The 27,001-nt window shown below is 31.7% G+C and overlaps 1 protein-coding gene across 1 annotated transcript; it reads right to left on the minus strand.

Annotated features, from left to right (window-relative positions):
* Positions 1–6,192: 6,192 nt before the first annotated feature.
* Positions 6,193–11,700, minus strand: LOC101253178 (putative late blight resistance protein homolog R1A-3). The gene is made up of 3 exons (XM_010320912.4): positions 11,410–11,700; positions 6,714–9,294; positions 6,193–6,508 (listed from the first exon to the last, which is right to left on the minus strand). Exons 2-3 carry the CDS (start codon positions 9,286–9,288, stop codon positions 6,435–6,437), a joined length of 2,649 nt encoding a protein of 882 aa, XP_010319214.1. The 5' UTR covers positions 9,289–9,294; positions 11,410–11,700; the 3' UTR covers positions 6,193–6,434.
* Between the last annotated feature and the right edge of the window lie 15,301 nt (positions 11,701–27,001).

Below are 27,001 nucleotides of genomic sequence, written 5' to 3' on the forward strand. Positions count from 1 at the left end.
TTTGAATTTTTATTTTTTAAAAAATATTTTCAACTTCAAAATTTTATTTTTTTCGCCCTAACCCTCGACTCCTTCCCCCCACCCGACTAGCGCCTACCAGCCCCACTTCCAAAAAAATAAATTAATATTTTTTTTAAAAAAAAAAGCAACTTCAAATTTTAATTTTTTCACCCCTACCCTCGGACCTTGTTGCTCCCAATTTGCGTGGTCTCGCAAGTAATATAGTGACTCTTAAAATAATTAGATTGTCGATCCTCAATGACTTGTCAATTAACTATTTTACCAAATTATACCAGTCTAATTATTTATTTAAGAACGCAAAAAGAAAAGAATGTAGGAATAAAATCATAACTTTACATATAGTTATTGGAAAATCCTAGGGCTGCAACATATATTTGATTTCATGTATCATATTATCGGCTTAGAACTAATCTTAGTTGTCAAATTACTGATTTATGGGGTTGATAATATGATTTGGGTTAACAACCTCTCTTCACCTACCCCAGTTAGCTATCTAACTACATCGTTGAGCGGGGATAAATAGATTAACTGACGAGCATTTATATTTCATCCTATTTTGTAACCAAGCAAGGTGTTCGTCTTTTGGGCGTCACTCCTGAACACTAACTGCCTCAAATTAATGGGCTGACCAAGCTCTCTATATTCTCTGGTCTATCAAACCTCTCCTATGGTCAATTCGAAATTAGACACTAAATTTATTCCTAGATGGCCATTCAAGAAATAATAAAACAAGAATATAAAAGTAATTTGAATTGACAACCAAAAATTAATTCAAAACACCATTAATAATCAACAATCAATCTGTAGCTACAGCCCAGAACAAGGGTTTTAGCTACTAATCTCTAAGAAAACAACAAAAAGAAAAGAACCCTAAAATTTTTTGACGATTTTCTCTTTCAAAATACCTCCTCTAGATTATTTTTTTCTCATAATTATTTGCATGAACTATTTATAGATGTAAAAAATCCTAAATGAACTAATGGAGTCCAAAATAAATTAGAAAACAAAAACCAAGCGTAAAAGAATTTCACGGTTCGCCGCCTCAACTATTTGCTCCTTCAAAATCTGCCACGTGGTTACAACTTGCAATTCAAATCAATTGGAATTCTGTCAATATTTTCCTTATGCATTATTATATTAAATTTATTCTATTAAGCTCCCTGCTTGATATCCTTCTTCAATCTTTCATCTTTAATTTGTTTTAGCCTCAAACTTCTTCAATTTTATCTCAATTTATTCTTACAAATAAAATACACTATTTAGCACAATTCATAAAAATATATGCTAAAAAAGACGAATATAAATAATAAATATGAGGCAAATAATAATTAAAATATATATTTTTGACCTCATATCACCACCCCACACTTAAACTTTTGCTCGTCCTCGGGAAAACATTAAAGTTCATCTCAAATAAATCATACTAGGAATGTCATCAATAGGTCATATACCAATTTCAAAACATAAAGTACAATTCTCAATCTTTATGCAAGACATTCAAATAAACAACAAACATCTAACCTCCTAACCTTAAGGAAAGACTTTAAATTATCACATTTAAACTTGCTCACCTATTCTCATCAAAGAAATCTAAAAAAAAATCAGCTATCCATCGTGAAAAAAGTGCCCTCACAAGAAGAAATAGTTCACGCACTGAAATCAAAAGATTCAATATAAATTAAGGATTTAACATCAAAGGACAATTCTCATACTCACAAATAAAATTCATATGTATGCATAAAGAACCAATGATTTGCCCATCATGTACATCTCCACTAATTTAAGCATGCTTGAATAGCATCAAATAGGACTTTAACGGGTTGTAATGTAGGCTGGGGATGGGTCGAAAAATTATATAATAGTGACTTACACTTTCTTAAGCACTTTGCAACTTTGTACTTCATCAACCATTATTTTTGTATCTTTATTTTTAGCTCTCTCTTTAACAATTATTTCACAAGTCATTCTCATCATCTCAAGTTTCTTTTTTTGTTTTAAGTTTCCTTCGTAATAGCCACCCCAACTTACGTATTTTTCATGTGTTAAGGTGCAGAATGTCCTTGGAAGGACCAGGGTCATCATCAAGGTAACTTTTTTTTTTAACATCACATTCTTTCCAAGAAGGCTTTTATACAATTTGCAGCTATCATTGATTAACTTTTCACTCAACCATCCCTTTTTCTCATCATTGATAATTAGAATAAATCTATGCTATATTGCTCAAGGAAGTAAGGTACAAAAAGTAGGGATTCAACAAATAGTCAAAGGCAAAATGTGTCTATCTTTTTCGTGAAGTTTTTCCCATAATACTTGAGATTTGATGTTAACTTAGTTATTTGTATATAAAAATATTGTATTGATGTATCCGACTATATTTTTATTGCATAATCAAATTGGATAATTACTTATATATCTAGATATACTTGTATTCACAAATTACTATTTGTATTAATATACATATTTGAAAAAAGATGTATATAAATACAATTATCTATGTATATAAGTATCATTAAATATACATATATGACAAAAAATAAAATTCTCTCTCTACACTCTCCGCTAACAAGATAACCTAACGGCTCCGCTGAACTGCGGATATTTCCCATGCTCCATCTCATAGACTTTCGGGGATCTCTCATCGAAGCGCCGTGACAAAAAAATGGCTCCAGCAACAAAGATGACACTCTTCGCAAGGAGATATGCAATTTTGCCATGGAAAGAAAAGTATAAAAACAATATAATTTTCATGAAAAAGCAATTTCAATTAAAACCACATAAAAGTATATGAAAATAGATGTATATAAATATTTTCATAAAAACGAGGATAGAATCTGTTAAAGATACCTTATAATGATCTGAAACCACGAAAATCGCTCCTAGAATCATATAAAAGGATCTTCAATTGGAAGGAATTGGGGAAAAAATACAAAAAATATGTAATATAGAGATATTGATGAAAGAAGGTATTGATGAGGACATAACTAATTTGAATGTTATAATAACTTTCCTATTTATTGTTTAGGGAAAATGCGCTAGTACCCCCTCAACCTATGCCCGAAATCCTAGAGACACACTTATACTATACTAAGGTGCTATTACCCCGCCTGAACTTATTTTATAAGTAATTTTCTACCCTTTTAGGCCTACGTGACACTAGTTTGAAAGAAAAAGTCAACCAATAACAAGATAGTGTCACGTAAGTCGAAAAGGGGTAGAAAATTATTAATAAAATAAGTTCAGAGGGTTAATAAAACCTTAGTATACTATAAGTGTGTCTTTGAGATTTTGGACATATATTTAGGAGGTACTTGTGTATTATCCCTATTATTTATTAATATTCAATATATAAAAAAAGTTGATTATTGATATGTAATTAACTTTGCTATTTATTGTATAATTATAGCCATATAACATAAAAAAATTAAACTATAACTAGTTTATTTAAATGTATATTGAAGTTTGTCATATACAATACTTTTTCCATTTCGACATTTTAGCATAATATTTTGGCGGTTTCAGATCCGAGTTTGATGGGGCCCAATTTGGTACAAGTAGAGGAGTAAAAGTCATTATAATTTCCTACTTATCAGAGATTTTAAATTGAGAAATTTATAAAAAGAGAAGAAGGAGGAGGAGAAAATTGGGATAGAACAGAGCATAATTAAGGAGAACTAAAGAAAAAATAAAAGGGTCAATATTTTAATTTTAGTAGAGCGGGTCAATAAATAGATAAATAGTTTGCTCTTACAATTTTTGTTAGAAACAAGAATTCCATATCAATAAATTTTAATGAAAAATAATGGGAAAATGCACAAATACTTCCTTCATTTATGCCCAAAATTTTAGAGACACACTTATACTATATTAAGGTTCTATTACCCTCCTAAACTTATTTTATAAGTAATTTTCTATCCCTTTTCGACTTACGTGGCACTAGCTTGATAAAAAAATCAACCAACGTTGGGCCCACAATATAGTGCCATGTAGGTCGAAATGGGGTAGATAATTATTAATAAAATAAGTTCAGGAGGATAATAGGACCTTAGTATAGTATAAGTGTGTCTCTGAGATTTTGGGTATAGGTTGAGGGGTACTTGTGCATTATCCTAAAAATAATTATAAATAAGTTGATTGACTTTCTATGCAAAGAACTCGTGATTGAGTCAGCAGCGGAGCTATGACTTGGCAAGGTTGGTCAGATGACCAACCTTCATCGGAAATTTTTTTCCGAATATATATACTAAATATCAATTTTTTTTTAGATATATATATTAACAGTTGAATAACCTTGATACAATAAAAATTGTCAGCCTAGTGGTTAAGGGTGTACAAAAATATCATAGCGTCTCGGGTTTGAGCCTCACAGTGGTGATTTTTTGAAATTTTTTCATAATTCCATTTTTTTCTCTTAGAAAAGGCAAAACTTAGCCCTGGTTTGATTCCAGGCTTAAACATTTCACTTTTTTTTTTTGTATTTATTCCGTTTTTCTCTTGAGAAAAAGTACAAAAACTACTATTTTTAAGTTAAGAAAATAAAAGGTCTATTTTTTACTTTTCTTATTTATTTTTAAAAAATAGATTTATAGTTGTCATTTCCTTTTAGTTTGTTGTCTTCTTCTTTTCCCAAAAACTCTTTGTAACTTTACTCTTTACCTTTCTCTCTTTTTAACTTTCATCAGGGGCGGAGCTAAAACCTATTAAGGGTGGTCAGATGAACACATAGTCAAGTGGTTGGTGTAGTCATTTATCTCATGGAGGTCCATCAAGCATTAGCTCCCGGTGCGACTTAATCTCCGCTAGCTTTTTTAAAAAAATACAAATCTTTTTTAAACAAAAAAACACACAATTTTTTTGTGAACCTATTAAAAAATCTCTTTTTAAACAAAAAAACACAGAAATTTTTGTGCATCTATTCATCGGTAAAAATAATGTTTTGTGTACATACTCTGCTAAAAAAATTTATCAAACTTTTAAAAGGTTGAACACCTTTGTCGAAATTTTTAGCTCCACCACTGAATTTAGTGACTTTTGAGTTGAAATCAAATTTGAGTAAATTTTTCTGAAAAAAATTGATGGTTAAGTGAGTATGAAAGATATTAACCATTAACCTAACACCACAATAAGTTATAATAGGAATAGGTAAGTACCATATCCATTCAACAAGTTGTACAAGTGATTTTTTTAAGATAAAAATTATTATATTAAGACTAGTTCTGATAATTTAAGCCCACATTTAGCTGATTTGTCTAAATAGCTCATCAAATATGGGTTGAAAGAGTGATTTTAAATGTGCAATATTTTGGCTTATACCCATATTTTACTAATTAGAATATGGATATTTTATGAATAATCTACGAATCATATATGAGTATTGCAAGTTTTCTTTGAATTTTCAAAAAACAGTCTGTTGCCAAGTTTTAGAAGCAATTTTTCAAATTTATATATATGGTCCCTATTAATATTCCATCCCTCGATCCCCCTCCCCCTCCACCCCCGTTATCAGCCCCCTCACCTCCCAAAAGAATAATTTTAAGTTTGTTTTTAGAAAATGTTTTCAACTCCAAAATTTTATTTTTTTCATCCCTACCATTGTCCTCCCCCTACTATCCGCCCCCCCTCCAAAATATTAAGTTTGTTTTAAAAAAATATTTTTAACTTCAAATATATATTTTTCACCCGACCTTGGACACCCTCCCCCCAACCAGCCTCCCAAAATATTAAGTTTATTTTTATAAAATATTTTAACTTCAAATATTTATTTTTTCACCCTACACTTGACCTCTCCGCCTTCCTCCCTCCCCAACCCCGAAAAAAAATTAAATTTTATATTTATTTTTGTAATACAATAAAATTAATGAATACTTTTAAACATATTTCATCTACAAAAAAGACTAAAATATTTTCTCCACGTTGAATTTTAAATAGAGTAGTAATATGGGTAAACTAGTATTTTAGTCAATCCGTTTTTACCCATATCAAATATGCATTCATTTTATTTTCAACCGGCCCAAATTTGACCCAACCTGCCCATTTGTCACCACTAATTTAGACTAGCACCACAATTAGATAGAATATGTATATAACAGCCATATCCGAACAACAAGTTGTACAAGTAAAAATTAAAAAAATAAATATTATATATAGACTAACGCCACAATAGGTAACAACAAGTTGTATAAGTAAAAATCAAAATAAATATTACATTTAAATAGAATTCGATAATACGATACAATATGTAACAACAATTAGTTGTACAAGTAAAAATCAAAAAACAAATATTTTAGCTAAGCAAACATCACAATATGATCCAATAGGTAACAACCATATCCAAACAACAAGTTTTGTAAAAAAAAATCAAAACAAATAATACCAAATGCAGTACAAGGAGGGAAGAGAACTCCTTATGTGATAGATCAGCTGCTGCTTGGTACTAGCCCGGGAATCCTGTTATTTCTTGAAGCAAAGATTCCTCTCTGCCATTTTAGACCTTGTAAAAGTGAAATGACGAAACTCAGTAGAGAGTATATGTAGACCTTGTGGAAGTAGAGAAGTTGTATCTGAACAAGCCATAGTAATGAAAAGGCAAAAAATGACAAGTCATAGGAAAACAGTATAGAGCATTCAGGCTATATATATAACATCATACAAGTATAAAACCTAACTACTGAATTCTGACAGATAGATATATTTACCTGTATTGAAGGCAGTAACTTTAAGTTTGTTCCTCCCCAAAACCTCCTCGTGTTCAACCTGCACATTCTTAGCAAAATCCACCAAGGAAGGGTTACAATAGTGTAACTCAATCAGCTCCAGTTTCTTGCTATCAGCAAATCCTTGAGGAATCTCTTCTAAGAATTTAAAATTTGTGATTATTAAGCGCTCAAGGCTGGGGAAATGATCATGAGAGCCCGTGGTGTTTTCCCATTCTGTAAGGGGGAGATTATCAAGGAGCAAGAACCTCAACTTGGGGAACCCAACCTGGTCTGTTGCTTTCCACTCGTTGCCAATTAAGGATTTACTCTTCAGTTTGAGTACCTCAAGTTCGGGCAACTTGCTGATAATGGATATGCATTCCCACGGTAGATATGTACATCTAAGTTTCAACTCCTTGAGTTTTTGTGGAAAAGAATCTGGACTTGTAAGACTAAAAAAACTGGTTGTATTCTTCTGAAATATAAAATCGATATTTTCAATACTTACTGACTCGAGATGTTGCAAATATTTAAGATTATCTATCCATTTAACATCTGTAGGAAATTCCTCCCTCGTTCCACGAATGACCAATTTTTTCACTTTCTTAATCCCTTCAAATATTTCCTTTGTACAACAGCAAGGACTCAAACCAGAAACACTCTGCAAGTTTCCGAGAACCTTATTATCTCCAGGCGAACATAGATGAATGCCTTTTGCATAAAGATGCCTTAATTGTGTCATTTGCCAAATATCTTCTGGAAAAGTGAAGACTTTACGCTTACGAGGATTCATAACAAAAGATTTACCTAAAATGAGAGCGTGCAGATTCCAAAGATTGGTAATTGGGAGATCCACAAAATCTAAATACGAAGTCCCGACAGCCAAATACCTTAAACAAACAAGGTCTCTAGTAACTTCATTGAGCCCTATGATGTTATGTACCTCCAAATCCAATACCCTTAGTAGTTTGAAATGAAAAACTTTTGGGTCAAAAATAACAACATCATATAGCATGTAAAAAGAGGGTATTTCAATAGGAGTATACCGTCTGTAGTTACTAAAATCAATCATTGATTGAACTGACATCCACCTACAACCTTGACGGAATTTGGTGTGTACTTGAGAAATAGTGGTGGAATCTGAACTACAAACACACAAAAGATTCTCGCTTTCAGATTCCTTGGAGCAAAAATCATGAAAAACATCATGAATCCTACATGTCTTAATTTTCCCATCCCAACTTAGCTTGTCAACAATAACTACACTTTTCCCAATAAGATCATGTAAAACACGATCAGCTGCTTGTTCGAATTCCTCAACCCCATTTGGATATACGAGTCCTTCTGCAATCCATAATCTGGTTAACTTCTTCACAGGAATGCCATGGGATTTTGGGAAAACTCCGAAATGCAAAAAGCAAGCTTTCATAAGAGAAGGAAGATTATTGTAGCTCAGAGCAACAACTTGTAAGCATTGTTTGTAAGCATCATCATTTACTAATGAGCTTACACTTTCAGCTACTTCCATCCACTCATACAGTTTACTCTTGCTACGGAGTATACCAGCAACCGCAGTTATCATTAGCGGCAATCCTTTGCAATTTGTTATAACTTTTTCTCCAACCTTTTTGAATTTACCAATATCTGACCGTCGAATAGTGTTATTTTTCCCAAATGCCCTATGGTAAAACAGATTTCGACTTTCATCTTGCGTCAGAGGACGCATCAGTACCAAACCATCTTTAGCAGCATACGCACCAACCTTTTTGTCTCGAGAAGTCAACAAAATTCGACTTTTGTCACCACAATCTGGAAACCAATGTCTAATGTTATCCCAATCACTATTGCTCCATATGTCATCCACAACAATCAAATACCTTTTTCCCTGCAAAACTTGCTTTAGATGAGCAGCTAGTTGTCCATTATCCATTCCATCAAAATCTTTGTCTTTCATTTCAATAACATCACGAAGGAGGCGTAGGAGCAACTCTCTTAAATCATAGTTTTCAGACACAGTAATCCAACCACGAATAGGAAAGTCCTCCTTGTTAATATCGAATAATGTAGTTTTGGCAAAAGTTGTCTTACCTATGCCCGCCATCCCCACAACAGAAACCACTTGTAGTTTTTTTGATCCATAGGTAAGTCTTGCAACCATATTTTTTCTTTCTTCATTGTAACCTTCCATAAAGTTCTCATGGATTGAATCATCTAATCGTGGAGAAACAGATTTTTTTGGACAACTAATATTGTTGACAGAATGAGTTACCTGTATAACATGTTGACAAACATAATCAAGCTTCGCACCACAACATTCATCATTCAGCCCAACAATAATAAGTTGATTCATTAGTGATTCAACTTCATATTCTGCATAAACTGCAACATCTTTGATTCTTCTTAGCAAATCCTTGCTAATAATTGCTTCTCCGACATCACATTTGCCAAGTAGACTGTCAAACAACTCATACAGTGATTTCAATTTTGCGGTCCAACCATATTCTCTATGGTTGGACCGTAAAACCTTCTCTATGGTTCCCAACACAGAAGTTAGTGCACCGTAAGTAGCCGCCATCTAACCCTAAATATCATCAAAAGTATTAGAAATTCTGTAACTATCCGCTAGGTCGTTTTGAAAATTACAACTATTTCACTTCCAAAATTCTCTTTTAACATAGAAAAATGTCTTCCTTCCATCTATTGCTTCAAAATTGCCCTTAACCTATTATATTATTAAGTGAAAATGGTCAAATATGCCCCTAAACTATTTGAAAAGGTCTAGATATACCCTTCCTATTTTCATATAAATGTCATGTGATAAGGTTAAAATGATATGACAAATCCATGTGACATTTAAAGAAATAAAAAATGAGCTGGATATGTCCAATATACGTACTAACGTCCACAAGGGCATATTTGAGCCAAAATTTTGGACGGCGAGAGCATTAGGAAACCAAACTTTAAACGGAGGATATATCTAGACCTTTTCGAATAGTTTAGGGGCATATTTGACCCTATTTCCTATTATAAAAACAACATTTTTATCCTATAGATGGAACAAAGACATTTTCAAATAATTTCTTGTGAATTGTGAATAAATCTTTAAATATAATACCCAACTTCATTTAAATTTATTAATTGTAAGTATTACCAACTATATTATTTTACTACTATCAAATGGTAGATTAATAAATCACATGGGAGGATTGGATCTCACTTTTACAACAATATAATATACTATATACTCTACACCTAAGTATTATCAATTTTTGCCCGACCAGTCAAATTCACTACATGTTATTTACCATTCATAAAATAAAATAATAAATATATAAAAGTTGATATCTAACATGCTGAAATGTTCTTAAAAAAATTGTTAAAGAAAGAGGAATCTCACTCACTAGATATTTTGTTTAATTAATTATCATAATTAATATAATTAATTATAAATATCTAATGTAAATAATATGCAAGTCTTATCCTTCTATATTATTTTAGTATTATCAAATCGTAATTAATTAGTGACATGGAGGATTGGAATTTGGATCTCACTTTCACAACAATATAATATACTTATACATTTTCCCAAATTAAAACAGTTTTTGATTTTTACAAAATCATTTTTCACACGTAGTCAATTATAATTCGATCGTGTTACTATTTAAATTATTCTTTTTTTTTAAAAAAAACTCAAATATATCATCGAGCTTTGTGAAAATACTTATTTATGTCATCTATAAAAAGTTTCACTCACCTATAATGGATTAGTCCTTCTTCAAACGAAAATTAATGGCATAGATAAGGTACACTTTTTATAATTAAAATTTAAACATGTTTTAACAAATAAATAATAAATATTAATAAATTTTAATTAAAAATTTGATTACCTTTTATAAATTCAATCATGGATAAAAGCTTCAATTGAATACCTAAAATAAATTGCTTATAGACAATAAACAAGATTTCATTGTATTGTTAAAAAAATGAAAAGAATAATGTGACCTCACATCTCATTAGGAGAGATGAATATATTTTGAGAAAAATAGTAAAAGTGTGGTGATATTGTTTAAATAAAAGAAAGTTACTCTCTTCGGTTTACAAAGAATGACCTACTTAATTTGGTGCGGAGTTTAAGAGTATAAAGAAGACTTCTGTATTTTGTGGTCCTAAATTAAAGTTAAGCTAAATGTACAACATTGTCATTTGTTCTTGTAGCCTTAAACATGTCACATGGAAAGCTGATTTTAAAATGTTAAAAAAAAAGAGACCATTCTTTTTTAAACAGACTAAAAAAGAAAAAAAAGTCATTCTTTTTTAAACTGAGGGAGTATGTTATAGGACAAATTTTTTAAACATGGATGGCAATCTAAGGAATTTATGCTATTTTAAAGTTATTTTTAATAAGTTAAGGGTATTTTTTGCACTTTTTTCCTTTTACTAATTACATTAATTTTTAAGTGTGTCAATCCAAATATGGACAAGTAAACAACGACAAACAAAATTTAAAAAAATTAAATTGCCCGTTCAAATTAAACTTCAACTTCATATCATGTATTAATTTGATTTCAAATGAGACTTTATAACTCAAGTTAGAATTCGATTCCCTACCTTATAATCCTCTCTTTCGTTTCCCCTTCTCATAACCCTAATTCAAAAACCAAACAAACTTCTGAAATCATAGTTTGAAAGAACTTACCAGAATAAACTTTCACCTTGCTAACGAGAATGAGATTGACCTTCGAAATGGTGGATCCTTCTTCTTCTTTCCTTCTGTTAAAGAATTGTAAATGAAGCAATTTTGCAGAAGGTTGACTCTTAAAATGAAAGACAAGTCTACATATGTTAAGATTGAAAACACACACATATATATAATTCACAACATATTAACAATTCATAAAATAAAATAATAAATATATAAAAGTTAATATTTTATATGCTGAAGTTTCCTAGAACTTATCTCACTCGCAGTTTGTAATTTAAATAGAGTAGTTTTATTTTCCTTTTCTGATTTCCTACTCAATGTTTAATAACATGTATTAAAAATTCGATTATTATGAATTTGTGTGTTGTAGAGTTTATTTTTGAGGAAGACGCTTTTAATTAAATAATTCTTTTTTCATATTTATTAAGAGCTTCAATCTAAGACTTCTGTTAAAGACGGAGGAATCTCGCTCATTCTACCACAATTTATGTTGATAATTTAATATTCAATTATTTTAATTTGTTGTCTTATTCTTTTTCTTAAAATCCATTCAAAAAAATAATTGTTCTTTTTTTTTGACAGTTTTTAAATTCTAGTTTTCATGTGATAGGTTTAATATCACGAGATTAAAAAAAAGTTATTTCATAAATGTAAAATTAGATCCTTTATTATTGATCTTGAGTTCGACTTCAATCAGAAAAAAAATTACAAAACACAAGTTATAGTTATAAGACATAATTTATTCATATGAATTTATGTTGATTGATACTAAATTCTCTAAACTTTGATCGGACAAGAAAAAAGGAAAGAGATGCAAGGTACAAATAGTTATAAGTTTATCAAATAGTTAATGAGGAAATAAATATATTTTTGACAAGTTTGTTGGTCAGAAAATTAAGAATAAAGTTAAAAATAATGAAGACAAAAGATAAATAGTGATATTTTTTTGATGAAATATGTCATCTCATTTTATTATCCAAATTTAATTATTATACTATGTAGATGATTGTGTAATCATGGGAACATTATTGAGTTTCGTCCATATAACTTGAATTAAATTTAAAATTAGTTTGGTCAGATAATTTATTTTGACTATACATTTACAAATAAGTGACTAATCTAATGCCAACTTGTAGGATTAATTAATTTAGGACATGTGAGCTAGGGAAGACTTTTGAAGAACTTATCTCTATTTGGGTGTTCACATTCAAAATCAATTATCACGTTATAATAAAAAAATACAAAATAATTCAATAATTATTTAATGAGAAAAAAATATAAAATAATTTTTTATTTTTAGTTAAGATTCAAAGTTATTCTTGATTTTCATATGAAACAATATTAGTCCCTCAATTTGCAATATAGGTGCATTTTTAGTCATCTTCCAAACTTCTACTTTTTAAAAAAAAAATGATTTTATCCAAAACTTTATGAATAGATTGCTCAATCGTCTTTTTATATATTAAAAAGAATTAGTAACCCTATGTGACAAAAGATGAGCAAAGAACAGTTTATTTAATTTGTTACGTAGAAATATTATTGCAGCTAAACTAAATCAATTTTTCCTTGTCAAACTAAATCAATATTTGTTATTTATTGACATATAACGTTGTAAGAAAAGAAGTTCATCACGTTAATTTCACGTACAATATTCAACAATAAATTGATATAGTTCAAGAATCAAAGGTAGGTTGTTAGTTCGCAATAATATTTCAACTGAACCAAAACAATGTGTTCTTCTAACTTTTTCTCACATAGAGTTAGTATTTCGACTCAAAATTGTGTACAAAATTAATACTAAAAAATACGCAAAAGTGTAGGAAAGGACCAAAAGTGCAATAATATTGCAAACATGAGGATTAGTGCCCCATGTAATAATACAAAATGATTTTTATTCTTAACCTAAAGATAAGAAGCTATTTTGGCTTTTTCCCATTATTTAACCATAGTAATATAATTATTGTTATTATATTTAGCGATAATAATATAATATGATTAAGTATAATCTATAATGTATATAAATAGCGCTAAAGGTTCTAATGAATCTAGTGCAATGATATTAACTTAATTGCCGCCAGGATCGTCCCAACAAGTTTGAAGGCTTAAACCCAAACTTCATAGCGAGGTCTTATTGTTTTTTAGTTGTCATATATAAATTGAATAACTATAGCGTACTCAATATAATCTATAGCATACTCAATATAATCATACAAGTGAATTCTCGAAAAGATAGGATGTATGCAAATCGTATGAAGTAAGAATGTAAACAATGAAAAAAGAATAATATAAAGTTAGAATAATAAAACGTGACTCGAGAATTTGAAAGGCTTACATAATGACATTGAAATAATTGTTCTCAATTTAATAAGTTGATATAATTAATTATATTAAAATTGTATGATTTATTGCAGTGCTTGAAATTTAAAGAATATACCAAAAAATAAATTTGATCTATTTATAAACACATAACAATAGATTTTGCATAATGCAAATGATTTTATCTTTTGGTAGACTTCAAAATATTCAATAATGAGAGGGTAAAAATAGAAAGGGAGATATAAGAATAATAACGTGGGTTCATGATACTTGTCAACATATAAACAAGTCAATAAAATAGGTAGCCACGTAAAAAAGGATACTAAAGTTAACTAAGCACTATTATATTTCTCAATTATTGCAATGACCTCCACATTAAATAAAGTAAAACAATTGGTATTTTATATATATCGGGGGCATAAATTATTAGGGATTCAAGTGATCACTTTAGTGGCCTTAATGGTCGAGATGACCCTAACTGCCGCTAAATAATTTTGTGGTAATAAATATTAGAGAACTTGTATGAATCTCACTAATTTAGAAAGTAATTACTTACATAACACTAGTTTGCAATATTACTTATCTTGCCAAATTTTTGTGCCTTTGGTTTCCAGATACATGTATCTCAAATACATGTGGTCAAATTTAGGTGTAATTAGTTCTAGATACATTATCCAAGTGGATTCACACATATCTGGAATACATAGCAAATCTTGCTCTCCTCTCTCGCCTCCCTCCCATCTCGCTCATCATTCTCCCATCTCTTTCAACTTTTATTGCACTAAATATCTCTTTTATTATGTTCCACAAGTTATCTTTATTATATTCTTTACGCTAAATCAATATATGCATATATTGAATACATGTGTTCTCTCATTTTATTTAACCATGGTTAATTATAATTGCATATTTTATCTCATACAAATTTTGTTACACTCTTATATAAAAGTCATTAAGGTCAACTATATGTAGGTCAACTAGATTAATTAAACATGGAAGCGTTGGATATCACTTTCATGACAACTCATCATTTTTAAGTTCATATAAATTTTGACACCCTATTTTTGTTGGTATATTAATTATTAAGGGCTCGTGATAAATACTTTGGAATTTAAATTTAGAATTAATTTATATTGTGTCTGATTAAGGTTATAAATTTACTTCAGAGTAAAATTGTGTTGTTAACCAAATATTATAATTTAATTATGAATCTCATTTTATCTCATCAAACTTTTGATTATCTTACTTTGGTGAAATAAATTTATCTTAGAATCAGAATTTCAACATATTTTGATCGATAAATGGTTCAAATAATAGATTGAATGCTCTTTTGGAAGTTGTTAGAAATATTTTTGCTTAATTATATCTATGATCTTGTAGACATGTATACATTTATTGAGTTTGGTCCATATAAATTTCGATTAATTTTTTAATTATTCTGGTCACTTACTTGGTTTTGACTTTATAATTTTTTTTTTGAAAAAAAATAGAGTAGATCAAATAATTGTGTAGCATTTTTCTTTATTGCAAACACATATTAATATATTCATTACATCTAAGCATGACGTGATTTGACTATGTAAGCAATGATGTGTATTTATTTTTGAAAAATAAAAAATTTTCTTATTCATATTTTAAAATTATTGGCAAGTAAGTAAAAGAATATTGTTGTAAATACATTTATATAAGCATAATTTTAGGCTAACTAGTTTGATATCAAACGTGGAATTCCAGTAATTCTAATTGTTCAAACATACTTTTCATCTAATGATGCTTTGTTGTTTTTGGTATCTATCATTTTTCTTAGATTATAATGACAGGATAATAACATTTTGATTGTAAGGAAGCATCTAAATTGTTTTCTTCCCTTTTTCACCAATCTAATGGATAAAAAAAGAACCATTAAGCTGCTGATTTGATTACTTTTTCATTGCAAAGAACAAATAATTATATAAGTTAATTGATTTTCTGTGCAAACTGTTGAAGAAGAAAGAAGCTGACGATTGGAACATGTCAAAGGAACAGGTCCAACGGAGATGAGTGACGTGTTTGCAACACTGCTGAAGAATTGGAGTCACACTAGAATTAGACCACCTATGTTGATTAGGATTACATCTTGTCTAGAATTATAGTATGATTAGTATTACGATTAAAATTACTATTAGAATTATAGTACAATTAGAATTTATATTATTTATAATTGCAATATTAGTATTATAATAGTAATCGGTATTATGTAGGACTCTACTCTACAATTCTCTCCTATATAAGGAGGATGTACTTAACATTATTATTCATCAACATAGAATATTGATCAATATATCAATACATCAATACAATCCTTGATTTCTCATATAATAGAAGTGAGATTTCTAATTATGAATTTTTACATGGTATCAGAGCTTAAAAATCTTCTGCTCTCTGAGTATTGATAAAAAAAAACTTAAAAAACTACACGTTGTTATGACCACTTTTACCAAAACCATGTAACCTCTTCACTTCACCAGATAATTATCGCTTGCTCCATTAAATCTAAGCCATTAAACTACCTTATAAAGAGGACACACAATCCCAATTGATTCATATCACAGAGAATGAACCAAGTAAAAGTAGTTGTTTCACTGGACAGACTGCTAGGGAAATTGTAGCGGCTAAGAAGGATGCAAAAACTAGTGACACTATTGATAATTGGAAAAAGAAAGACGTATTTCTAAGGAGTTGGATATCAAACACCTCGTCTGAAGAAAGCATGTACCTAATTGTGGGTTGCTCAATTGCCAAGGAGATGTGAGAATGATTAAAAGAAAATTATATTCAAGCAACAAAAATAATTAATTTTGCTAGAGGTTTAGATAAGGCACCATATCCACCCTTAATCAATTTGTTAATGCTCTCACAGACTTTGATACAAGGAAAGAGAAAGAAAAAAAGTATCAAAACAAAACCATAACATGATATATCTGCTCAATAAGGCAGGGAAAGAGGAAACAACAACATCAATATACCGAAACATTAACAAGAAAAGTTTTTGCTGGGTATTCAAATTTTTTATGTTGGATATTCAGAAACAATAACATCAACATACCGAAGCATTGACAAAACAAATTCTCTCCTATGTAAGGAGTATGTACATAATATTATTATTCATCAACATATCAATATTGATCAATATATCAATATTATCAATATATCAATACAATCCTTGATTTCTCATATCCTAGATATGAGATTTATAATCATGGATTTATACACAAACAATTGATAGTTGAGTGACTTTTGAGTGAAAAATCAAAGTTGAGTCACTACCACAAAAATCACTATAGCATACTCAACGTAATCCTACAAGTGAAGTCTCGAAAAGGTAGGATATATGCAAACCTTATGAAGTAAGAAGCTAAACAATGAAATTTTTTAATGAAAATGTATAATATAAAGTTAGAATAATAAAATGAGACCAAGAATTTAAAAGACTTATATAATGATATTGAAATTGCGCTCAATTTGATAAGTTGATATAATGATATTAAAATAGTATTGATTTGTTGCAATGCTTGAAATTTAAAGAATACACCAAAAAATAAATTTGATCTATTTATAAACACATAACAATAGATTTTGCATAATGTAAAGAGTTCTAACTTTTGGTAGACTTCAGAATATTCAATAATGAGAGGATAAATATAGAAAGTGGAATATAAGAATAATAATGTGGGTTCATAATACTCGTCAACATATAAACAAGTCAACAAATAGGTAGCCACGCAAGAAAGGATACTACAGTTAACTAAACACTATTTTATTTCTCAATTGTTACGGTGACCTCCACATTAAATAAAATAAACAATTGGTTGGATATTGTTGTTTGGAGGATGACGGGCACTATCGATTTCTCACAATCTTGAGTTTTATAATATCAAAGTAAGGACTCGCTTCGGTCTTACAATCTTGATCACAATTGTTATTTGTTTCATCAATGCTCCTTACTTGAGCACTCACATTTTTTTGCTCTCTTGTTTTCTTACTTAGTTTGTTTCTTGCTTGGTTACAACTCAAATTCACCACCTCTATTTATAGGAGGAAATGGAAGATTCTAGAGAGAGATATACTATTATAGTCTAGAATATTCCTAGCTATTTTTTTCTAGAACTATTCTTTCTAGAACATTTTTAGACCATTCTCTCTAGAGATCTTTCTTAAATTCTCTACGAATCCGAAATATTCTAGATTTTTTTTGATTTATCTTAAGTAAATAATTAAATTGGTAATGAATTCTTAACACTCCCCGTCAACATCAACTTAATTTTTTTTTTGCGTCTCTTGTGAGCGTTTCCTGAAACTTTGCAAGCATCATGACATCCATGCCCTTTATGGATCTCCACCTTCATCGAATTATTCCGATCCCTACTCTTTGAAGCTTCTTCAAAGGTAGTACCCTCTTTGATGTTAACTATCTCGGATAATGTTGTATCTATGTACTTGGAGTTTGGATGCTTTAGTCTTGTAGACTTCCTTAGTTGCGATTGTGACTCTTCTTGGACTTCTTCTTGCAACTCATCTAGTATTTCACAAGCTCGAGTTTGGCATAAGCTCTTCTTTTCATTTTTTGAAGATACCTCGTGGTTAGATTCTATCTTGTTCCCTTGTTCTACTTCGTTGAGCTTATCTTGCAGCTTTTGCTCAAGAGTTATTTAGTCTGGCAGGGAGACTTCTTTGGATCACTAAGATAACATTTCATCAATATCATATTTTTTTGACAAATATGTCCGATTTGTGGTAGGGTCATAACACTTCCATCATTTTCATTGTTCGTTGTATCCAACAAAGATGTAATGAACAACTTTCTTATCAAACTTGCTGCAGAGATGATCTGACACGAAGACATTATGCACACCCAAAAACTCGAAAGTGACTTTATGTATTCTGCCCGAAATCTTCCTAGTACATTCATACTATGCAACATACTTCTGCATATCTCTGCCAAATATCTATTTTTTTTCTTTCAGCCACTCTATTTTACTGTGGTGTATTTGAGCAAGTTAACTATCGTCTTATCATCTTCTCTTTAAGATAATCACTGAACTCTCGTGACGTGTATTAGCTTAATTGTTTGTACGAAGACATTGATTTTTCTTCAAGTATCATTCTCCACAGTATATTCAAACGCTTTATAATTCAAAATTTTCAAATTTCTCTTTTAAGAAGTTAATCCATACGTACCATGAGAAGTCATCAATAAATGTAACCATGTAATGGTAACCACTGATGGAGGACTGCTTCACTGGTCCAAACACGTCTTAACGTACCAGATCTAGTGGCTCGTTCGCTTTATACTTTGATTCTCCATAAGGAAGTTGATGTGCTCTCTCATATTGATATCCATCAGATATAGTATCTCCACTAATCTCAAGCTTGGAAAGGCCTTTTAATTTTGTTTGTTGCGTCATGTTTTTTTTGTTTGCTATAGCTCACGTGCCCAAGACGTTCATGCCATTTTCAACATAAGTTGTCTCCGCTGAGATGACGTAAATTTATTCTAATCTTCTCCCTTCCATGATTAGTGTACTTGTAACTTTTATGTTTCGATATAATTTTACATCATTAAGTCCAAACAAGTCATAATTATTAGAATCTGTTAGTTGCGATACGGAAATAAGATTTTCTTCATGCCTAGAACGTGGTAGACATTTTGAAGTTCCACTTGTCTTGAGCTGGGATGAGGCACGAACACCGTCTTTCCAATATGAGTTATTGATATTTTTGAATTATTTGCAGTTATCACTACTAGATAGCCATTATATTCGGTCAATGTTAATGAGATTTTTCTCATCAACAGTCATCTGATTGGAACATGTTGAATCAACGATCTAATCATGTTCATAATCGACCAATTTCTGACTCACAGTTGCAAGTGCTATCTCCTCTTATTTGTTTGTGTGACAGGTGACAGACTCTTCTTGTTGATTAGTTTCTTGAACTGCATAAGAGGTTTCTAAATTCCAAACTTCTTCTTCATCTTTCTGATTTTGGGAAGAAGTAGCTACATTACCTTCAGCTTTCTTGTACCGGCAATCTCTGGCGTAGTGTCCTTTCTTTTCACAATTGTAGCACTTCTCCATCTTTCGATCTTTAAAGCTTTTCGTCTACTTGTTTTGTCGTTGACTTTAATAACATATAGTATTAAATAAATAATATTAAATAATATTAGTATTTACTATGTACTAATCCTAGTCCTATTAGGATTAGTACTCCTTAATCCTAGTCCTATTAGGATTAGTACTCCTTCCTATATCTCCTATATATATCTCCCATGTATTCCCTTATTAGGTGAAAAACTTCAATACAATCTATATTCATTCAGGGTATCAAGAGCCAGAAAACCTAGATCTTCTTTTCTCTAGGTTTTTTTCTCTCTTTAGGGCATCGATCGTTCCCTCTCTTCTCTTGGGCGGCGGCAGCCATGACAACCGAGGTGGATCCTCTCGATTCACTTCCTTCTGGCGTTAAACTCCTTCTCAGGCATCTTCATGCCCTAATTCCCGAAAAATTATCAGACATAAATTACCCTACATGGAAAATCACCGTTCTTACAGCCCTTGAGGCCAATTACCTTCTCAAATACGTCGATGAAAGCACAGAACCGCCGTCGGCAGTCATCATCGCCACGGACAAATTAGAAAAAACCAATCCGACCCATGCCGCCTGGAAAGCCGTAGATGGCCAGATCCGATCATGTTTGATTGAGGTCATCTCTCCCACGGTTTAGAAACACGTCCGATCCTACACAACTGCTTCAGCCCAATGGACGGTCCTCGCAACACGCTATGCATCAATTTCCCACTCTCATATTTTTCAATTGCGTGATCGTCTCCACACAATTACCAAAGGCACGAAAACTATGGCGGAGTATTTAGACGAGGTCTCCACCATCATCACAGCCCTCGACACCGTGAACGAAATCATTCCCGAAAAAGATCTCGTCATGTGCATCGTTCGGGGGCTCCCATCAGCTTACTCCTCCATTAAACAGGCGGTTCGCATCAGTCCAACGCCCGTTGACTTGGCTACTCTCTTCTCGTGGCTAAAAAGTGAAGAAATCTACGTGGATCTGGAGAGAAAACTTCTTCTCCGAGAAGCCGCTGTTATGGAGCCAGCCACCGCCCTCACCGCAAGCCAGAACTATCGCGGGAGGCGTGGTGGCGGCCGGAAGGGGAGCCGCGGCGGCTACGACAGAAACAGCGGAGGCCGCGGGCGCGGCGGTCGGCAGGGCAGTCATCCATCGTACGACGGTCAGCAGCACGGCAGCAACAACAGCCTGCACTTCTTCGGCAGCGGCGGGCAGGGCACTTACGAGCGGGATCGTCCAACTTGTCAAATCTGTCAGAAAACAGGACACACCGTTGTTCGTTGCTAGTTTCGGTATGAGGAGAGCCGAAATAGTGATAACCGTGCCAATTATGCATCTCAAGCCGGCCCTTCCTCTGAATGGATGTTGGATACTGGGGCCAACATGCATGCACGTTACTTCTGATCTATCCAAGCTTAACGCTCCAAATTCATATCATGGCTCCAATGGTATTATTGTTGGCAACGGTGAGTCCCTTAATATTTCTCACACTGGCACGGGTACCATTAAAACCCCCACCGCTATCTTTCACCTAGGTAACCTTACCCACATCCCTTCTATTAAAACCAATCTTCTTTCAGTTCACCAATTCACAAAAGACAATAATTGTTCACTCTTGTTCACCTCTAATGATTTTCAGATCCTAGACAATACTACCAAGAGGGTGATTTTTCAGGGCCCCTGTGAGCATGTTCTGTACGTTCTTCCTGGCACAAGTTCGTCTGCCCACCCAGTTTCAGAAAGCGTTCCTGTGGCTCCGGTGGCTTTTTCGGCTGATGGTCACAGTCTGTTGTGGCACAGTCGTCTAGTCACCCGTCTACTCAAATAATAAATTCTTTAATGTCTCAATTAGGTTTTTCTTCCATTCATGTAAACAATTGTGACTCCTGTTCAATTGCTAAATCTCATAAATTACCTTTTACTTTATCTAAGAAGCGTACAACTGCACCTTTTCAACTTATTCATTCTGACCTATGGGGTCCTACTGTTGTTCCTTCATTTGCTGGTTTTCGCTATTATATTTGTTTTGTGGATGATTTTATAAAATACACTTGGTTGTACCCACTAAAACACAAATCACAAGCATCCACCACCTTTGTCACTTTTGAAAAAATGGTCAAAACACAATTCAATTCTCATGTTAAACTTTTTCGAAGTGACAATGGAAAGGAATATGTCAATAACATCTTTGTCCAGTTTCTACAATCCCTGGGAATTATACATCAAACCTCCTATCCTTACACTCCCGAACAGAATGGGGTGGCTGAGCGTGAGCATCGCCATCTCATTGAAACAGTGGTTACTCTTCTACATCAATCTCATCTCCCTGTCTCCTTTTGGGTAGAAGCTCTAGCCACCGCAAACTACCTCATTAACAAAATGCCCAGTCACACTCTCTCCAACAAATCACCCTATCAACTCCTTTACCAAGAACTTCCCAATTATACCAACCTCCGCGTCTTTGGGTGTCTTGCCTACCCTTGGCTACGCCCTCATATTACTCACAAATTACAACCCCGATCCCGTCCTTGTATTTTTTTGGGCTATCATCCTACCTCCAAGGGTTATCGCTATCTTGACCCACAAACTCATAAAGTCTACATATCTCGTCATGTCAAATTTGTCGAAAATGAGTTTCCATACGAGTCTATTTCCCCCTCCACAAATACATCATTCATTGGATATCCATATCCTATATCTCCTTTATATATCTCCCATGTATTCCCTTATTAGGTGAAAAACTTCAATACAATCAATATTCCTTCAGACTTCTTTGATGTTGATTTTTTTGTTCTCTTCCTGGTCATGAACTTTTCCATGCTTCTCTTTTTTGATGATCTTGTCTTTTGGTGAAGAGTGCGTTATCTTCGTCTTTTATAATGACTTGATAAAGGCTTCTCCAAATCTTCTTTATTTGCCAATAGATTTTTCAACTCAGATAAAATTAGTTCTGTGGCCCACCCCGTGCGGGTGTAATTATACTTTTGTACTTTGGCCTTAGACCATGAACAATGATTATCCTCAATTTTTTGTCTCAGTGATGGCATTCTCAGGATCTAATTTTGATATTTCATCAAATAAAGATTTTACCTTTGAGAAGTATTGACTGATTCTCATATTCCGTTGAGAGATCGACAAAAGCTGTTGGTGGTGTGGTGTCTGATCCACCGATGATATCCCGTAATTCCTGGCCGAGAAATTAATATTGCATTATCGTGCTCCATATCCGTGGTTTCTTGTGTTGAGCTTCTCAACACTATTGAGAGTACTTGTGATATCCACCATTGATTAGTACCTCGCGATTTTTAGCCTCTGACAGTAGCTTGTAGGATCTCCTTTCCTTTGAGTTGTTACCTTTCTTTATCCACATGGCTTTGATACCACTTGTTTAACATTGTTTTTTGGAGGACGACGAGCACTATTGAAATTCTCACAATCTTGAATTTTATCATATCAAAGTAAGGACCCACTTCGGTCTTACAATCTTGATCACACTTGTTGCTTGCTTCAGCAACACTCCTTACTTAAGCACTCACACTTGTTTGCTCTCTTGCTTTCTTACTTAATTGGTTACTTAGTTTGTTTCTTGAGCTATTCTTTTGTAGAACATTTCGATACCATTCTTTCTAGAATACTCATTCTAGAGATCTTCCTTCAATCCTCTACAAATTCGGAATATTCTAGATTTTGTTTGATTTATCTTAAGTAAATAATTAATTTGGTGATGAATTGTTAACATATATACCTTCTTTAGCCTCTCTCCCATCTTATTCGTCACTCTCACATTGCTTTCGGCTTTTTATTACATTAAATATCTCTTTTATTATAGTTCCACAAGTTATCTTTGTTCAGTTCTTTACGCGATATCAGTATCTGCATATATTAAATATCTGTATTCTAACATTTTATTTAACCATGGTTGATTCTAATTGCATATTTTATCTCATATAAATTTGGTGACACTCTTCTATAAAAATTATTAACGTCAGCTATATGTAGGTCAACTAGATCATTTTAGTATTATCAATCATAGTCTCGTAGATTAATTAAATATGGAAGGGTTGGATATCACTTTCATAACAACTCATCATTTTAAATTCAATATAAATTTTGATACCTTATTTTTGCTGGTATATTAATTATCAAAGGCTCATGATGAATACTTTGGAATTTAAGATTGGAATTAATTTTATATTGTTTGATTAAGGTTATAAATTTATTTCAGAATAAAATTGTGTTGTTAACCAAATAGTATAATTTAATTTTGAATATCTCATCAATCTTTTTGACTATCTTAGAATTATAATTTCAAAATAGTTTAATGGACGAACGGTTCAAATAATGGATTGAACGCTCTTCCGGAAATTGTTGAAATATTTTTGGTTTATTTATATCTATAACGTGTAGACAGATATACATTTATTGAGTTTGGTCCATATGAATTTAGATTAATTTTTTAATTATTATGACCACTTGATTGGTTTTGACTTTGTAAATTAAAAAAAATTAGTGAGTAGATAAAATAATTGTGTAGCATTTTTCTTTATTGCAAACACATATTAATATATTCATTACATCTAAGCATGATGTGATTTGACTATGTAAGCAATGATGTAGTTGATGGGAAAAAATGGAATTGGAAACTAACATTGGTTGTGTGTATTTATTTTTGAAAAATAAACAATTTTCTTACTTATATGTTTAATTTATTGGCAAGTTAAACTATATTGTTGTAAATGCATTTTTATAAGTATAATTTTAGGCTAAATAGTTCGCGGGATTCTAGTAATTCTAATTTTTCAAACATACTACGAATCTAATGATACTTTGTTATTTTGTATTTATTATTATTTTTAGAGTATAATGATAGGATAATAACATTTAGCTAAAGTCCAAAAAGGAGGACGAACATAAATTTGATCTCATAATCAATTTCAACTTTTATCGTATCAAGTTAAAATTACACAAATAATTTTTTTTATATAAAAAGTAATCATCAAACTATAAAGTATCAACAAAGGAAAAAATATATTGTACTAATCTAATGCCAACTTGTAGTATTAATTAATTGATTAATGGGATATGAGCAGAGACCGATCTAGGATTTAAAGGTTCTGGATGTCACATCATTCCAGTAAGATAAGCGGGTCGGTTGCTTTAATTTTGAGTTACAATCAAGTTATTTATCTTTTTTCGATCTTTTATAAGAAAATCGATCAAACATGTTAGTAATTTTTTCTTTTGGATTTTAAGAGATTAGACTAAGACGTAACAATTTAATTTTTATTTCTTTTTAGAAATTAGTGACCTTATCGCTGAAACTCTGAGGAAAAAAGAATTTTTTACACTCAAATTTGAGCTTATATAAACTATCTAATAGTGTTAACTCCATATATTCATATTTCATTGACTTGATGTGTTGTTGCAAAATATAACAAAAGAGAATACCAATTTTAGTTTCATTCTAGTCATCTTACTTAGCAAGAATGTTGGTGAAGATCGAATTCAAATTAAATGAACTCTAATAATAATATTCATCATTTTTAAAATTTATGTTTTTTAAAATTACTGTTTAAATATATTCTTAATAATATTTATGTCATATTCATAATTTAATTGATAAAGTATAAACAAGTGAACTATCTAATAGTGTTAACTCAATATATTCATATTTCATTGACTTGACATGTTGTGCAAAATATAATAAAAGAGAATACAAATTTTATTTCAATCTAGTCACCTTACTTAGGAAGAATGGTTGTGAAGATCGATTTCAAATTAAAAAAAACTCTAATAATAATATTCATCATTTTTAAAATTTATATTTTTTTTAAATTACTATTTAAATACATTCTTAATAATATTTATGTCACGTTCATAATTTAATTGATAAAGTATAAACACGCGATACTCATATCAAGAGTTTAATAATTAGTGAAAGAGAAAGTAAAAAAACTCCAAAATTAATTAGGGTGAAAAGAAATCAATTTAAATTAACAAAGATTATTTGTAAATAAGTAAGAATGAATAAAGGGGCCCGGGGGGGGGGGGGGGGGGGGGGACTCAACACATTAATAAAATAAAAAGACAAAACAGAAGGAAAAAAAAGAAGAAAGAAAGAATATACTTCAAAAAATTAATGTTGCCACCGAGGTTCGAACCGGTAATGCCCGTGTCGTAGATTACCTATTTTGCCAATTGAACTAATAACCATTTTATTTAGTGGGTGATAAAGACAATTTATATTCCTTTTCTTAAACATTTATACATATATATAACAAAGTTTTTTTCGAGATCAGTGGGTGTCGTGACACCCCCACGGGAACTCATAGATCCGCCCCTATTGTTTTAACTCTAGAATCTTCTTGCCCCTATCCGAATGTGAAATCAGTTTGGCAAGGTTGCGGGTCATGACAGTCTCTGCCACCTATTGATGTGACGACCACATTACATTGATGCTACATGGACAAACGAGTTTTGTTTTCTCGCGTGCACGACTAATAGTTCATTGACTCGATCAATGTCCTTGTGAAATTCACGCAGTTGTTTCCTTATAGATGTGATGTCAAAATACATATTTTAAATCATTATTTGCCTCACATTTATTATTTATATCTGTTAGTTTTATGGATTGTGCTTAATAGTGTATTTTATTTGTAAGATTAAATTGGTTTAAAGTTGAAAAGTTGGAGTTAAAACAAATTAAAGATGGCAAGTTGAAGAACGAAATCAAGCAGACAACTTTGAAATTTAATGTAATAATATATAATATATGAAGGGCACAAACTGCAATATGCTAATTGAGAATCGACGAATGGAAGTGTGACATGTGGCAACATGCAACTTGAAAATGGCTGGACAATATCACGCATGAGAAGGAAACCTACACTACACCATTTTCGGCCTACAGCAACACCACGTAAGTGTAGCCTAAACTAGCATAAAGTGTGGCCCTTGATAAAAGACTACACTTTTGGACATTCAGCAACACTTTTTAGGGGCTGCCCAAAAGAAGAGTAACCTTTGACATTAGGCAACACTTTTTAAATGTTGCCACCTTTGGCAACACTTATAAAGCGTAGCCAAATAGGTATAAAGGCACGCTTTGAAGACGTGCATTAGCAACACCTATTTTTTGTTAGACTA

Source organism: Solanum lycopersicum, chromosome 4, assembly GCF_036512215.1.
Source record: "Solanum lycopersicum chromosome 4, SLM_r2.1".
NCBI lineage: Eukaryota > Viridiplantae > Streptophyta > Magnoliopsida > Solanales > Solanaceae > Solanum > Solanum lycopersicum.

Coding starts and splice junctions, on each gene's coding strand:
- LOC101253178 (XM_010320912.4), bottom strand. CDS start 9,288: ATGGCGGCTACTTACGGTGCACTAACTTCTGTGTTGGGAACCATAGAG. Junction 6,509..6,713: donor AGTTACTGCCTTCAATACAG/GTAAATATATCT, acceptor CACTTTTACAAG/GTCTAAAATGGCAGAGAGGA.